Raw genomic sequence first — 17,346 nt, 5'->3', positions numbered from 1 at the left:
GACACAATTTTTTTTTTGAGGGGGGGAAGCACATATGCTGCTTCCCTCTACTCACTCACTGTCTCAAGCGCACACACTCACTCGACACACACACATGCATACTCTTACTCCAGTAGCCCAGTACAAGTAAGTCAGACTTAAAAGAAAACACACATGTGTCGTAGAGGCCAGCTGGGAGTAAAATCGAGGCCACTGGGCCAGTGCTGGCGGCATTCATTCCGTTTCATATTAATAAATTGCTAGAAGCAAATCTGCTGGGACAAAGAGCTCAATTAAAACCCTTAATCTGACTGAAGAGTGTGTAGCAAAAAAAATGACCTCAGCTGTGACAACTTACCCACAATCCAATTTATATCAGTGGGATTGTTAAGATGGTCGATTATACCCTGTGGCTAACAGACTGGCACAGGTGGATTTGATGCTTTGATTAGCAGTGAAATGGCCCCCTAATGACTTGGGTGTGTTTGTGTGTGTATGGTGCGCCAAGACTGCAGTTAGCGATTGTTGCCAGTGAACTCACTGCCCTCCTGTTGGTGGATTCATTTTGGTAACTCCCTCACCAGACCTAATAATATTGATCCCAGCTGTATGTACACATTCCTGTGTGAGTCTGTGTGTGTTAGCCATCTATTATGCTGTGTGAAGGATATCAGGTTGTAGAGTGTGATACTCTGTTAAAATTGTTGCTCTTTAGACAGGATGAATAATAAAACTGGGTGGGAGTTGGGAGTGATTCATGGACCATCTGGTACAAAGAGTGACACACAAGACTAAGACAGCTACATGCATGAGTGACTTAACTAATTGGAAAATTCAAATTCACACTTTCTATGTTCAGTGCATTTACACACATGCAGTCACGTCAATTTAAATATCAGCAGGCGTTACAGAAGTGAATTTTTGCATTTGGATTTGTTCCAAATAATCTTTTTCTATTTTTTTTTTACCATACACTTCTTCTGCTGGATTCATTTCGTAGTTCTGGTTGCTAGTTTCTATAATAAACTGAAGATGTTTTAATCCAGATTTTTTTTTTGTCTGTCATACACACAAAAATGTTAAGTCAACTTAATGTTAAGTTGACTTAACATTAGACAATACTAAGTACACCACACCACATTTCATAAATGCCGAGCCACATAAAGTCTTATTTAATAAATCTAATAGTTTTTTAAAAGTTAATTTATTTTAAAAAAATCATCATTAAATTAAACAAATTATATGGTGTAGTTACACACAGACTGATGTTTTCAAGGCTTTATTTTGCCAATTAGGATAATTTTCCCCTTACCACTTAGCTGGTAAGTTTGTGTAACTTACCAGCTAAACATGTCATTTGAAATTAAAATATTGTATCAGACCAATACAAACATTTTCGTCACAGGGAAAGTCACAGCATTCTTTCATTTTGACATGCTGCTAAAACACACGTTAGGAAAACTGCTCTGACAACATGTTACCCAAAACAGTTATAGGTTTTCTTTTCTATCTAAAGCAGGGGTCTCAAACTCAATTTCCCTGGGGGCCGATGGAGGTAGAGTCTGGGTGAGGCTGGGCCGCATCGGGTTTTCCACAAGAAAAGCTCTTACAAAAACATTCCAATGTTATCAAATGTCTTTATTTTTATTTTTTAAACACAAAATAAGATGAAAAAATAAATAAATTAACAATTCATAAGAAAAAAAAATTAATCAGTAATAAATAAATAAAATATAATAATAACACAGCAGCTATAGAAGACTAGATAAATGTAATTATTATAATTCAGATTCAAATGGCTGTATTAACAGTTCTTTAACCTTTAACTTTCTGAACATGAATGGAACATTGAACATAAACTGTTATGAATATAACAGTTTATAAACTGTTTCTTCTGCCTACTTCTTACTGCTAGAGGTCTGGCAGCGCTTCCTCTCGCATAGCCGAGCCACATTTGGCTTAAGGGAGGAGGCAGTTGAGACCCTAAGTAGAGCTTGAAGATGCTCGTCAGTAAGTCTGGACCTGTACTTGGACTTATTGAAGTTCAAGGTAGAGAAGAGCTTTTCGCACAAGTATGTGCTCCCAAAAAGACACATGGTCCGCTTGAACATTTGGGAAAGCTCAGGAAGCTGGGTGGCAATTCTCTCAAAAATTGCCCAAGCTTGTCTGCTTTTCCACTCACCTCCCTGAACTTGGCTTTGAGTTCAGAGTGGCACTGCGGGTCAATGAGCTCCATTTGAAGCACTGTGATTGGTAAGTTAGTTCAGCTCCGCACACAACACTGAAAAGTGCCATTCATATCAAACTCATGAGGCAGTGTTGGCATAGTTACTTTGAAAAAGTAACTTTAATCAAACTACTGATTACTCCTTGAAAAAGTAACTTAGTTAGATTACTGACTACTTGATTTGGAAAGTAACTAAGTTACACTAAAAGTAACTTTTTAGTTACTTTCAGCAGGTGCTGACAACACTCCGCCTCCTGTGAAAATCACATTGAGCTTTGCCAATACTTTTTTGTAAGCTATTTTATAATGGTAACATCAACAATGTGTCTCCACTGATAAGGTTGAACTGAAGAGGAGATTGTAGAAAAATAAAAACGTGAGTCGTTTGTGTGGTCCACTGTTGTCTGGAAAACTCTAAGAAGGATTTTCCCCCCCTTCCTCCCTCCCAGCCTCCAGGTTCTGTGTTACGGCCCTGCATTTGGTGTCACTGCGCACAGAGCTCCTCCTGCAGCTCACAGCTCAGATGGCTGCACAGATTTGCGACACTTATCTTAGTATTAATAATTAGAATTAAGTTGCCATTATAATTATTGGAAACTACGGACACGTTCATTCGTGGCTGTTTTCACGTTTATTGCGCTGTTTAAATTGGTCTCGATGTTTGTAGTTTTCTGGAGCGCAACGCGAAGCTCGACGTCATTCAGTGGTAATACATTAACTTGACATTAACAAAGACACAGCGGGACGGATCATCTGAGAAATGATGAACAGGAGAGACTGACTAAAACTACCTTAATAACGGACAAATTCTGGGATTTATTATGAGTCTCTGCTTATTTCCAAGCCCAAATGAGCAACTTCACGTTCAAAAACGAGCCCAAAAAGCGCAACCCGCCACTCATTAAATCGGCAAGCGACTTTAAAAAATGAAGCCCAAAGCCGCTTATAATAATCGGACTTGGCGGCAGAATCTCAAAATAGTTCCAGTTTTTCCACCAACAAAATGCGCATCTCCCTCCATTGTTTACATTTCTGTCGTCGGTCACCGACAAGACGAGTAGAGGAAATACGATTAAATAACAAAAGAAGATAGTAACGCAAAAATGATTTTGATAAGTAACTGTAGTCTGACTACTGGATTTGAAATAGCAACGCGTTAGATTACTCGTTACTGAAAAAAGTGGTCTGACGTCAGTAACGCATTACAAATTAACGCGTTACTGACATCACTGCTCGCGGGCCACACTAACATTAAACTTTCATATTAAGGTGGGGGCCACAAACTATCGTCCCGAGGGCCGCAGTTGGCCCGCGGGCCGCGAGTCTGAGACCCCTGATCTAAAGATATATCTAACTTACTACAATTTACTCATGTCTTCTGAGTTTGGTGGAATGCTACACTAACGCTGTGTATTCTCTTTTTTGATACGGCTTATTGATCATTCGACTTGGATCGTATTTTAATGCGCATTTCATGTATTTTAAGCTCTTGAACCTCTGCTGACTGGATTTGATACCATTGGACAGATGTTAATTCCAGACCAAAACCCCCTGAATAATGTTCAAATCCTAGAAGAAGTCTTAGAATCTCTGTTTACCATATTTAAAGGGAAAAATATTTTTAAATCATTGCAGAGTCACAGAAGGCAGGGCATGATGCATGAAGTATGCTCTGGAAATTCTGTTGTTTGGTCTGCAGCAGTTTGGTGGTGATAGATGAGCCTTCTGTGTGTTTTTTTTTTTTTTTAAGATGACTGTTCTGACATTGACAGCATGTATTTTGACATATTTGCATTTTTTATGAGTGAAAAACAATCTGCAGGCCAGCAGAAAGCAACAAACAATATCTCTTGCTTGAACAGAATTATTCATTTGCTCTCTGTTCTCACAGTGATTCATTAAAATACAAGTTTCTAAACGCTCTAACATGCCCTAAATATATAGACAATATATTTAATCTGTATCAAGGGGTTCCAATCAGTTGTTCATGAATGAAGAGAAAAATTAGTATCCTGTGATCCTGTAACACTATACATACACTCAGTAATTATTTATAGGACTAACAATGAATAAGTGCCTATTTCTACATGGTCACAATTCAACAAGAGTATATTACTGCTGCTGTTAACGCATTATTTTTGTGTGTTTTTTTCAGAATAATTCCAATGCCATTACCATGGAGGTGCATTATGCTGATGTTGATTTATCTGTGCATCAGTGTCTGCAACACTGTGGTGAAACAGTGAGCAACAACATAATGCTGCTGCTGATTACTGTAGTTTTTGGTGGCGTTCTTCGTGTAGGTGGAGGTGTGTGGGAGAGGGCTCGTTCTGTGCATGTAATGAATTCAGTCTCTCCAGAGTCGGTTTGCTTCAATTTCTGCAAAAGTACTTCTCGTTGAGAGCCTGCGCGGAAGAGACGAGCCGCTCTGTGTGATGATGGATTTGAGGTTGTCACTTAAATTTCAAACTTGACTTTGGTGTAATCTGTTTATTACCACTTTCATGACTTTACTAATGGCTTTCTCAGAATGGACATGTTACAATTAATATTAAACTTAAATTATTTTTGATTCTTTTCAATGAGTCTGTCCTCAAAAAACTGTTCAACTCTGAAGGCGGTCTATCACATTTGACCTTGTTAGATTTTGTGTTTATAGCAACAAAGTTAAACAGGTTTGAATAGTTTTGCAAAGCACTGCCGCTGCAAGTGTTGTTTCCAGAGATGATTATATATTCTTGGATAAAATGCACTGCATCACTTTGCTAAAAGCATTTAAAAACTTGATCAAACAGCACAGCAATGAACTGGAATACTGTAAACCTACCAAATAATCAACCTCAACCCTAACTTCACTTGTCTTCTCTCAAAAGAGGAATCATGTCTCTTTTAATTAATATTACATCAATGGGTTTCAGTGCTGATGGAGGGAACAAAATTTAATGGTGATGACAACAAAGCCTTCCAACATCCAAGACCTGGAGGTATCACCATATTGTAAAAAATAACAGAAACTTGCAAAAATCGGGTCAGTCAATAAAAATGGAAACAGATCATTTTCAACATGCAATTTATACTAAAACTGTTACTAAAGACAGGATCCATATTTTTTTCTGAAAATCAATACTCTTGTTTTATTGTCTTTGAGTGATGCATGTCTCCAAAGGATTGAAATACCATCGGGGGACTGAATACATTTTGGAAATATTGATTCTCTTTCCAGCAGTGTTATCATAATACGCTGGAAAACATGTTGATCTCTGATGTTGCATATTGTTTTAGTAAAAACAGTTTGTGTGAAAGCTGTATCTAAGTGGAATAAAAATGACTTCTCTGTGTGTGTGTGTGTAAGGGTGATTCATCAGCTACCACAAACGGCATATTTGTTTTAATTTTGAGCAAGCCTCCCCTGAATTGTTTGTGCTCGAAGTGCAGCCTTGAAGGAGCTTCTGCAGCTGCCTGCCTTTGTTTTGTGTGTGAGGTTTGAAGGCCGTTTCCACAGACTCCCACTGCCGTGCTCCCTCTCAGTCACAGTGTCTCTCGCTGTGTCATCTCTTTGTCTGACACACTCTCACTTGTTACATTTGTGTTCACTAAAACCAAATAAACTGCTCAAAGAAATAGCAATTATTCGCTTGTGCAGCTTTGCCACCAAATATTTCAGCTTTTCAAATATGACATAAAATTTCCACACTCTCTTCTGTGCTGTTAGTTCTGTGGTTTGCAATGACATGAGTGCAGCCACGGCTTACTGACGTTTGCAGCAGTACGTCTGACGCATGCACAGGAGGAAACTATAGAAACCATGTAAAACTACATCCTTTGTCTCTGTGTGACTGATGTATAATTAAGTGCATTGAAAGTTGACAGAATTCTGATCAATGAATGCTATTTCAATCCATTTTCTGACTTATTCTTCTTTGATAGAGCACAGTGGTATGGGAATTCTTTCAGATATATTGGCATAAAGCTGTTGCTTTTCTTTTTTTTCCATAATGTCTCTTTTTCTCTGTATTAATTATGTTTGCAGTGAGGTGATACACTGTTGGAGAAAAATGAATAAGCATAGAGCAAGCTAATTTATGGCTGCTAATCCATGATGAGTTTCTATTCAGTGCATTTGTTTATTTATTTATCTTTATTTTTATTTTTATTTTATTTTTTTTACCATTATTGAGGAACTGTAATGATCCCAAACAGTTGGTTTCAATGATGCAGGAAGGTGTTAAACTTCTGACTTGTCAATTTTTTTCTTTCAAAACTTTCTGTAAAGTCAATTTAAAAAGCATTGGGGAGAAGAAAATCAGGCACATAAACTTTCTTCTGTGGATTTATGTCCTCCACATTAAAATCTGTCTCTGTCCTAGAAAAAAGAAAAACAACTGCAAGAACTATATTTACTGCTCATACTAGCTATGTAATAGTGAATCTCATAGATTTCACGACTGGCTCAGAGCTCATCCTTAGCTGTGTTTGTTTCCTAGATGAAACCAATAAAAGAGCTACTGCTTCTCAGTAACTCTTTACTACTTCACTATTGTAGAAGGACTCCTGGAGTTCTGTTTTGGTGCTTTTTGTGTGTGTCGACTTTTTTCCCTCAATCCCCCAGTGGGCAGTGGCAGGGGGGTGCTCACACAGAGCTTGGTTCTGCTGAAGGTTTCTTCTTGTTAAAAGGGAGTTTTCTATTCTACTGTCGCCACATTCATGATCAGTGTGAAGGTATTATATGGATTCGAAGCAAAACCAAAATGCAAATAGGAACAAACAAATAAAAAAGATTTAATGAAGAACAACAGAATTTACAAAACAGTAACAAGGTAAATAGGGCATGAAACTGGAGCCAAAACTAGGCAAATATGGTAATTGAAGAAATGAACAATGAGAAAAAAATAGCTTATATACCCAAACAGGGATGGAAATGACAACGCAACCAGGTGAAATGAGGTGCAGCTGCGTCAGAATGAAGGAAATCAGGTGATAGGAAACAGCTGTGAAGGAGAACAAACTGGCAAACTGTGGGAAGGTAAATAATATGCATTGGAAGAATTTGGATTCAAGGGAACTATAAATTGTCTGCAAATAAAAGACAACAAAATCCGAACGCACAAAGAACAGAACACACACACACACAAAAAAAACTAAAGGCAAAGGAATTAACTCTGCCAAGAATAATGAATACAGAAACTGAATGGCAAGTCTTATAATAAATATGAATAAATTGGGCAAATTATCAAAACAAAATAACAAATGAAACCCGACAACTCAAACTTACAAGGGTGATAATGGAGGAATTGCGGCAAAACTTTTTTTTCAGTTCTATGCTGTTTGCTTGTTGGGTAGTGGGGAGGTTTGCAAAGTGCACCGATATGACACTCATGTTTCAGAATGGTAGACAGACACATGTTTTTGGTCTAAACACAAACAACAAGAACCCCACAACGTCCCAGGTTATTAATCAGAATATCTGCTCAGTCAGAAGTGCGTCAGACATTCAGCTCTAATCTAACTGTATTTTGAAACAGTGTTACCTTAGTAAGAACAATTGCATTTTCAAATTTAGGAGTGTTTTTTTTTTTTCCCAGCTGGAAATTTTAGAAATTACACAATTAATATTTTTATTTAGCAATGGGTGTGTCATAGAGCTCTTTTAATAAGCTAACAGTGCACACTAACAAGTTGGGGAGGGTCAACAGGTCAGATACACTATGTCACTTACAGCTTTGCAAATGACTTTAAATCACAAAAGAGGTATGATTTAAAATCAAAAGCTTCCATTCTTCCTTCAGCCTATTCAAACACGTTTGCTTTCATTTCTCAACAGTGTAGAAAAATTGTGAACAGTGTGAAAAACATTTTTTTTCTCACTTTTTGTTTATGCTTAAAGAGCTTTTTGTCTGCATTGTGAAAACCACATTGTCTTTTAAGAAGGTTGCTTTGCTCTTGTTTGCTATGAGTCTGAAAAATCTTTGAAGATTGATCGTAACAGGGGCGGTCAGCCCGCGCAGCATTCTGCACCTGCAGTGAACTTTTTGAAAAAGGTTCTGTACATGGTGAGAGCGTTTTCAGATTTCTCCGCATTAGTGCGAGCACGGCCTCACTCATTCACTCGCTCGCTTGGCCTCTCTCCCTCCCACAGCTTTTAGGAGAGATTCTGCGTGGGTTTACACTTGAGTTTCTGCCATGTGCTTTCTACTCCCTGTTCACACACACACACACATATATATATATATATAAATATATATATATATACATATATATATACCCTCCCCCACACTTCCCGGCACCATCCAAAGATTTTATAAGTTTGTATGTTTGCTTGTTTTTCTAAATGTGTGTAGGGGTGTGTGTAAATCAGCAAAATGGTGACGTGTAATAAATAAATCTAATTTCTGAAGTAAATGTTTGTACAGCTAAATAGCTAGATAAATAGAACCTGAACATCTCCTAATTAAAGAATTAAGGCTTAAACTTGTTTTCCTCTTGGGATACTTCTGGTACAATTTATGGATTTGAGATATTTTGGTTACACCTTCTTATGGAAAACATCCACATGTGGTTTCTTGTGTAAGCTACAGCGAGTCAGTTGCTCCTGATGCTGTTTTTCGGTGTTTGTGTGTAGGTGGCGGCACATCGATGTGTGCGTGGGTAGATGTGAGTAGAAATGCCTGCCAGGTGTATGCGGTTGTGCATTCTTTGTCTCTCGCCATGCGAGTCTGGTACATTTAATGGAAATACTGTACCACTTGCCGGCTGTGCAGTTGTCTCAGGTTTTTTTTTTTTTTTTCTGTAACAAATTCACAATTAGATTTTTCCCTTTTAAGTAAATGGTTAGTTTCTAAACCTCTTTGTTTTATTTTGTAAATGTATAAATATAGGTTTTTCCAGCCACCACAGACAGAAATTGTTGACCTCAAGAAAGTTTTAGAAACAGATTTAGATGCCTGTGTGTGGGCTTTACATGTCTCTGTGGCATATTGTGTCAAAAATGAGTCATTGGTTTGTGTAAATACAATAATCTACCGCAACTCTAACATACCCAACATTAAACTTCATTTCACTACCTGCCATATTAATACATTGACCTCCTCTAGGATCCTGGCCACCGCTGGAGCCCACATGAACATCCCTGTTGATCTTCGGACCCTGAGGGCTGTGCGAGTCCTGAGACCCCTCAAGCTCGTCTCTGGGATACCAAGTGAGTCACTTACTGACCTTCGTCCACCAAATGTTGCACCTGAATGTTTTCTTCAGTAAAGGAAGAAATATAATCTGCGTCAACAAAAACCAATCTTAAAGCACTGAGATAAAGAAAACATAATCTGCACAAGTTATAGCAACAATCTTACCTTCTTCAATAAATTCATGTTTACACTTAAATAGAACCATCTGTAATCAGATTTTCTTAACAGGAATATAAAGCAGATATAATAATTTACATGGCATTTGCACTGAAAACAACATAACTTCACAAACGTTTATCTATTTGGATCTTTATTGCAGAAAAGAAAGCTGAATATCTTTTAGTGGATGATTTGTTAACACTACATTATTTTGCTGTTAAATTGAAGGTTATGAAAACCCAGACTTCCCTTATGGCCCATTCAGCTGGGAGTAAATAAAATATCTAAATATAAGAAGACTTGTTGTTTAAATCAATGGTTCCCAGCATTCTACTCCCTGAAAGCGTCCCTTCTTTTCACCAGGGTCACCTGCATTAGGTTCACATCCACACTGTGAAATTATCAGTATTATCACAGTTTTGCAAAAATGTGCTAAAATATGCAAGACACATTATTACAACCCTAAGTTATTACAGTGGTGCCTGTAGAAATAATCTTTTTGTTCAGCGTAAATGTTATTATGGTGCATCAGCATACAAATAGTGTGACCCAAATTGTGGGAATTTTTCAATGTTCTAAATCTGTTAATTGAAAAAATAGTGCAGTTTGAAACTGACATAACAGGGAATGTCACAGTGTGGCAATGCTAAAAAACAGTTTGAAGACAAACTAAAACCAGGACAAGTGGGAATACTGGGCAGAAATATTAAAATACATTTTTAAAGGAAAGAAGTTTATAAATTGATAATTGGATTAAAAAGGCTCAATATTTAGTTCAGCACTTCATTTAAAGACTAACATATGTTTCAGTAACATCTAAGTTGGTGTTTTCATGCAAAATAAATTAAAACTGATTTTCTACTGCTTTAAAAGACAATCCATGTGTCGTGTAGTCAGTGCTATGAGGGCAAAGAGATGTGAACCATTTAAAACAGCTCTGAGATTCCCTTCTGGTTCTCAAAATGCCTGTTGAGTATAAAGAGTTTTGTGAATAAAACTTTGGTTCTGGAATACTCAGTGAGATTAAGTTTAAAATAATAATAATAATAATAATAATAATAATAATAATAATAATAATAATAATAATAATAATAATTAAATAAATTAATTAATTAATTAATAAAACAATAGAATACAATAGAACTTGCTATAAATTCAATAAACATGTAAAAGCCTAATTTGTTTGTATGCATCAGGTTAACCCAGCATACCAATGACATCTACTGCTAGACTTTTATTTGTGTGAAAGACATTTTTATTCTCTATCCCATACAAAAGGATTGTTAGTTTTTTCTACTACCTTTTCAGTATTATAAGCCAGATAATGTTTCCCTAAAGACTAGTGTCAGTCACAGCTCTGCGGAAGTTGGCCTCATCAGTGGTGGTGATGAAAGAATACAGGAGGGTGGTGGACAACTTTGTCACACAAAGCATGAAAAACAACAGCAACAAAAAAGCTTGTGGACCAAGTGCACTTTGACCCCTTTGATAATCGAGGGTTCACAGTGGACAGGGTGGAGGAGGAGAAGTACTTAGAACTGTAGTTGGACAATAAACTGGTCTGATCAAAACATGTGATCTTTAAAAAGGGACTGAGTCATTTCTACTTTTTGAGAAGTTTAATATCTGTCAGAAGTTGCTGTGGATGGGGCTGCACAGTGGCACAGTTGGTCGAGCTGTTGCCTTGCAGCAAGAAGGTCCTGGGTTTGATTCCCGGCCCGGGGTTTTTCTGTATGGAGTTTGCATGTTCTTCCTGTGCATGGTGGGTTCTCTCCGGGTTCTCCGGCTTCCTCCCACAGTCCAAAAACAAGACTGTCAGATTAATTGGTCTCTCTAAATTCTCCCTAGGTGTGAGTGTGTGAATGGTTGTGTGTCCTGTATGTCTCTGTGTTGCCCTGCGACAGACTGGTGACCTGTTCAGGGTGAACCCTGCCTCTCGCCCGGAACGTAGCTGGAGATAAACACCAGCAACCCTCCCGACCCCATTAGGGACACAGGGTGAACAGAAAATGGATGGATATGAAGTCGCTGCAGATGCTTTTGGAATGTGTAATGACCAGCGGCATAATGTTTGCTTCCTAGGCCAGAGCCACTTTGAGTGATTGCATAATGAAAAAGTCCTACAGGACTCCAGACAGTTGACATTTAAATTTTTTTTTAAATTTGCCAAAAAGCTTGTTTTGACTTTTCAGCAAACATTTTTTTGTGCTGCTCTTTTGAGTACTGAGCTGACAAAAAATATGACTAAATCATCATTCATTTAAAATCATTGATAGATTGTCCGTCTGCACATAGAACAAGAATAGATACTGGACTTTACCATGTTTCCATCACTGAAAGTGTCTGGTTGTCAGAGGTCAGCAAGAAAGAACCTTTCCAATTAGTTCAAAACAGCCTTCTCCAGTAGACAAGGTTCTGACCAGAGTAGAACTTGATCTTTCACAACTGGAATTAAAATGTCAGACAATAATGTGCCAGGAAGCCTATAAGAGTTATGACAAGCAGAGGGTAGAGTTTGCTAGCAGCATATTTGAAATGCTTTCAAAAGCCTTCTTATCCTGCTTCATCAGAATCTCATAGACTTCTTGTGGAGACAGCCAAATTTCCATTCTTATCAATATCACTGACAATAAATGAATTACTTTTAACAGCATTAAAATACCACAATAATGTTTCTGCTATAATTTTGTAATCTGATTTGCTCTGCTCAAACCATCAATATTTGTAGGTAAAGACGTGTTTTCCTCATTCGTTCTTTTAATTTCTTTCCAAAGGTCTGTGGGGAAATTGCTTTGTGATTTTCTTGCCAGTGACTCAGCCCTGGGAAAATCCTCATGCCTTTAAACATGCCCTTCGGCATGTTTAAAGTTCAAATTTACTTTCGTCATACTCATATTTTTCCACAAATACACGTACATAGAGATCATGATATGTAAATACAGCAAATAAACGTATTATAAGCCGTATTATAAACGTATTATAAACGTAATATAAACGTATTATAAACGTATAATTAAAGACGTGTTTTCCTTATTCGTTCTTTTAATTTCTTTCCAAAGGTCTGTGGGGAAATTGCTTTGTGATTTTCTTGCCAGTGACTCAGCCCTGGGAAAATCCTCATGCCTTTAAACATGCCCTTCAGCATGTTTAAAGTTCAAATTTACTTTCGTCATACTCATATTTTTCCACAAATACACGTACATAGAGATTATGATATGTAAATACAGCAAATAAACTGATCAAAACATTTCTTCATTATTTAGTAAGTTATCATTTCATATAGAAAAGCATATTGATAATTTTCTGGGCTTTACACCTCAGTTCACCCCTCAGGTTCTCTAGGGTTCACCACACACATCTGCTGTCTGGAACAATCCCCTCACAGATGATTGCTGTCATACAGAAAGTCTATCTTCTCCCAGGCAAGAATGTATAACTATGAGTTCTAAAAATAGTTTTTAGTTCCAGGGATAGAGACACACAAAAATAGAGGGGTACTTCTTCTAAGAGTAAGAGAGAAGTTTTGCAAGTCTGAAAGCAGCTAGAGTCTTTTCCTAATACAGCCTAACGCAATTACGTTTTATATTCTATACTGCAAGATGAGCATCCTTTTAAGATAATATCCTATTACCTTTCTTATGACACCATGGTTATATTTTGCGCTTTTTAGTATTTTTGGTACAGAGTTGAAAGCCTCAGGGTTTAAGTTTGTTCTTCTTAGAAGATGAAGCTTAAGAAGATGAAACATTTCATAACCCTAACCCAGTAACTGAAAGTAAAAAGGTGATAAATCGAGAAGCACTGAAAAAACTGAGGAAAATCTGCAAACTGTGGAAAACATTTGCAACACAATCACATCAATACAAATGCAAGGATATTTTTATTGTGTTAACGGTGATTTTATTTTCACTCTTTGCTCACTTATTACAGGTTTACAGATTGTGCTGAAGTCGATTATGAAGGCCATGATCCCACTGCTGCAGATCGGCCTTCTCTTGTTCTTTGCCATCCTCATGTTTGCAATCATTGGCCTGGAGTTCTACAGCGGGAAACTACATCACACCTGCCTCCCATCGGACGACATTTTTGGTAAAACTCATACATAACGCGAATAACGCCACCTTTAAATTATATGAGAATAGGTGTTTGGAAACAAGAAATAAATTATTAAGATCTTTAATTCTGTCTGAGTTGATAGAAACAATTGAATTGCCATATGAGATCCGTCCACTTGGGAGTGAAATTCTAAATCCTGGTTTGAGTTCCTTTTCTGATATGCTGTTTTGAAGTACACCTATTTCTCCAAACCACTAGGTAGAAACTAATACCCCCAGGGTTTGTTTTTGGATTATTTATGACCAGCTGTGAATAATTTACAAGCAAGTATGCTAAACATGTGGTTTAGTCAATTTTCTTAAAGAGAGGGTGTGAATATCTTTGTCTGAGGGCTTTATGGATTACAGTAGCTGCAAACTCAGAGGTATTATTAGAGTTTCTGCTGGCTGAATTAGATACCGCTTAATTAGTCAACAACTACACTGTAATCACACACCACACCATAGCATTTACTGTCTTTGCCTAGATGGGGATGGATTTAGATACAAAACCTGAAAGAAATTCAGAAGAAAACAAATTCCTCCTGACCAGTTCTGGTTGTGTCTACTCAATTACTGAACAGATATCTGAAAAAAAAAACAAAAAAAAAACAACAAAAAAAAAACATTTATTTAACAAAAGATTTACAATTTCTTGGAAAAATTCAGTACATTTTTTCCACATCTTCTGAGTTTATGGATTATAGAGTCCCTTGAGTTTTCCAAAATGTACCATATTATTGTCCTAAACTTCAATGTATTGTATTTATTATGTGCTGCTTTATGTTAATCTATGGCATAAAATCCCAATGATTCACAGTGAAGTTTATGGTTCTTATACTTGACAAAAAGGTTTCAGGAGATATACCAGTATATGTTTTTGAAAGGCACTTTGAACCTTTACACATCTCGATAATCTTCATAAAACTGTAAATCACACACTGTTTTTTTTTTTTATTATTATTAATTACTATTTGCTTTGACTTATTGGGAGTATATTTAAGGATATAGGATGATTATAGTATTTCTAAATTCTGAATTTAGGATGATAAACTTCAGAGCACTAAGTTTTACTCCACAATATTCATGGGGAAAAGACTCCAAACAAAATGGGATTTGATTAGAACAAATCAGCAAAGTGATAAACTGACCCTCATCAAAATTGACTCATGGGCCCCAATTAGATAGGAAAGTGGCTCAATATTGTGCACCAGAAATTACTCTCTGTAGATTGCATAATGGCCCAATAGCAAGACAATTCAAAAATTGACCCATATGGCTCCTGGATGAGTAGTTCAGGAGCAGATTTTCCCAATATCCTTTCTGAGACCCAGTTAAGACCTACATAGAGTGCCTTACTGCCCCAGTTCAGATATAGTAATTAGTCAACCCAAATGGGTTCCATACAAGATGGCCATTGGCTCACTGTGTAACAATCCAGACTGTGTCAGATCCGTGTGGGGCACACATCTACATGTTGGCAGAGACTCATGGTCTCTGCATGCTGAAGTTGGAAAAACAAAACATGATTTGAGTGGAGGTGGACAACAAAATATCGTTTGTTGGCAATTGTGTCTAGTTAGAGAAAACTTCCTTAACTTTAAACTGGTCATTGTCTCTCATGGATGTACAGTAAACAACACCACACTTTCTCATCTTATTTGTTAGATTTTTTTTTTTTTCACGCCAACATGTGCAACAGACAGTTGGTGGATTTAAACAAGAGCGCTCTATAGTACTGCTGTATCTGAAGGCATTTTTTCTTTTTTTGATAACTCTATCTAATTTTACCACTAGCTTTACTGTCAGTGAACAGATTAAACATTGTTTCAAAAATTATTTTCAAACTCTTTCATTAAAGCTAATTTAAGTACAAAGGAATGTCTGGTTTGGAGTTCTTTAAGTTTAGCCATTCTTATTACTCAGTTTTATCATGTGCTTAGTTTTTTAGAAAATTTAACATATTAGTGCTAGTGATGCTGAATGTACTATAAATGCATTGCGGTGACACATACAGAATAGCTGTGCTTTATTTTTCTAGATAATGAGACTGTTGACTCATCAGAGTTGGCATTTGCATGCGGTGTGAGGAAATGTCCGGAAAAGTACGACTGCAACGACACCTGGATTGGGCCCAATGACGGCATTACTCAGTTTGACAACATTCTATTTGCTGTTCTCACCGTCTTCCAGTGCATCACCATGGAGGGCTGGACAGCTGTCCTTTATAATGTGAGTCCATAATCTTAGTCAGATTAAGAACCATGACTCATCAGACTGATCACCGTTAAATCTTTAATCATTTGAACATTACTGACATTGCAGACTAATGATGCTCTGGGTACCACATGGAACTGGATATACTTCATTCCTCTCATCATTATTGGCTCATTCTTTGTGTTGAATCTTGTGCTGGGAGTTCTGTCAGGGTGAGTGGGCTTCTTTCTGTGTTTGCAAGAAAAAAATGCCTTAGTGTCAGTATAGTGGAGTAAGACAGCTGTTTCCTGCCTCCTCAGAGAATTTGCCAAGGAAAGGGAGAGGGTGGAGAACAGGAGAGCCTTCATGAAGTTACGTCGGCAGCAACAAGTGGAAAGAGAACTGAATGGCTACCGAGCCTGGATAGACAGGGCAGGTACTAAGAAGAAGAAAAAACTTTGCATCCTGGTTTTCTTCAGTACTGTGTGATAGAACTAGGACCTAATAGGTTTTCCTAAACAATAGCTAGTTTGGAAATAGTTTTTGGACTCATTAGTGCAGAAATAGCAGAAATAGCAAAACATTTTAACACTATTAAATTACACATCTTTGCTGGAACATTTATTTTAATGATTAGATTTCATTATGTGGCTTATAGTGGTTTATATTTACAAATGTTAACTTGGTGCTTTTTACAAGAGAAGCAGGTTCAATTAATACCCAGCTACATAGAATCCAATTTGGTCCAAATTGAGGTCAGATCAGTTTCATTCATTCCAATACAATCTGAGCATATAGTCAAATTGAAGACAGTCTTGGCCATGAGTATTTTCTATGGAAAGAAAAACAAAAACACAAAGATAATGGCAGTGGTAGCTTCGTCAATTACTTAATCAATGATAGAGCCGGGTGTAACTTTTTTTAGGACAAATAACAAGATTGCACATTGCTGATGGACGCAATAGCTCAATGACTCCACCCAGGAAAGGACACACTGGTAAACATAGAATCACTGGGCTAGCCGTGCCTTTTTATAGAAAAAACATGGACAGAAATATGAAAAAATGGCCGCAGTAGCTTCGTTGGTCATCTCAAGGAAAGCGGCACATTCAAACACAGAAGGTTTAAAGACTTTGGGTTTAAACCTTACCGAAGCTGCGTGAACTACCCAAGCCCTGGCATGTTTTGGAAAGTGACTCCTCTACCAGGGTTTGAGATCTTCATCAGAGTCGCAGAGTTGAGAAGCACAAACATGCAGTGCTGTAATGGCATTCTACATTGCTTGTCTCCCACGCAAGCAGAGGGTGAGAAAAAGGTGATACTGACTCACTGACTTAAATTTGTGTGCATGTACGTATGTGCACGCGCATCTCACTGTTTACATGCCCGAGTGTGTGCGCGATGTAGACGCTGTGCATAGTTATGTGTGCACAAATGTGGGAGAGTGTGGGAAGAAGGAGAAAAGAGAGACAGAATACAAGAGAGATCGAGAAATCAGTCTTCAGAGAAG

The 17,346-nt window shown here is 37.4% G+C and overlaps 1 protein-coding gene across 3 annotated transcripts in view; it reads left to right on the top strand.

Annotated features, from left to right (window-relative positions):
- Positions 1 to 17,346, top strand: part of LOC122841125 (voltage-dependent R-type calcium channel subunit alpha-1E-like) — a 65,133-nt gene that overhangs the window by 23,266 nt on the left and 24,521 nt on the right. For all 3 annotated transcript variants that reach the window (XM_044134161.1, XM_044134160.1, XM_044134162.1), the window contains exons 6-10: positions 9,298 to 9,401; positions 13,477 to 13,635; positions 15,682 to 15,872; positions 15,966 to 16,069; positions 16,157 to 16,272. In XM_044134161.1, coding sequence (XP_043990096.1) covers positions 9,298 to 9,401; positions 13,477 to 13,635; positions 15,682 to 15,872; positions 15,966 to 16,069; positions 16,157 to 16,272 — 674 coding nt within the window. The remainder of the gene's footprint in view (positions 1 to 9,297; positions 9,402 to 13,476; positions 13,636 to 15,681; positions 15,873 to 15,965; positions 16,070 to 16,156; positions 16,273 to 17,346) is intronic.

The sequence above is a fragment of the Gambusia affinis genome, linkage group LG12, assembly GCF_019740435.1.
Source record: "Gambusia affinis linkage group LG12, SWU_Gaff_1.0, whole genome shotgun sequence".
In the NCBI taxonomy this organism is placed as follows: Eukaryota; Metazoa; Chordata; class Actinopteri; order Cyprinodontiformes; family Poeciliidae; genus Gambusia; species Gambusia affinis.
Note: the sequence above shows the minus strand (reverse complement) of the source record. Positions and strands in the feature narration are given on the sequence as shown.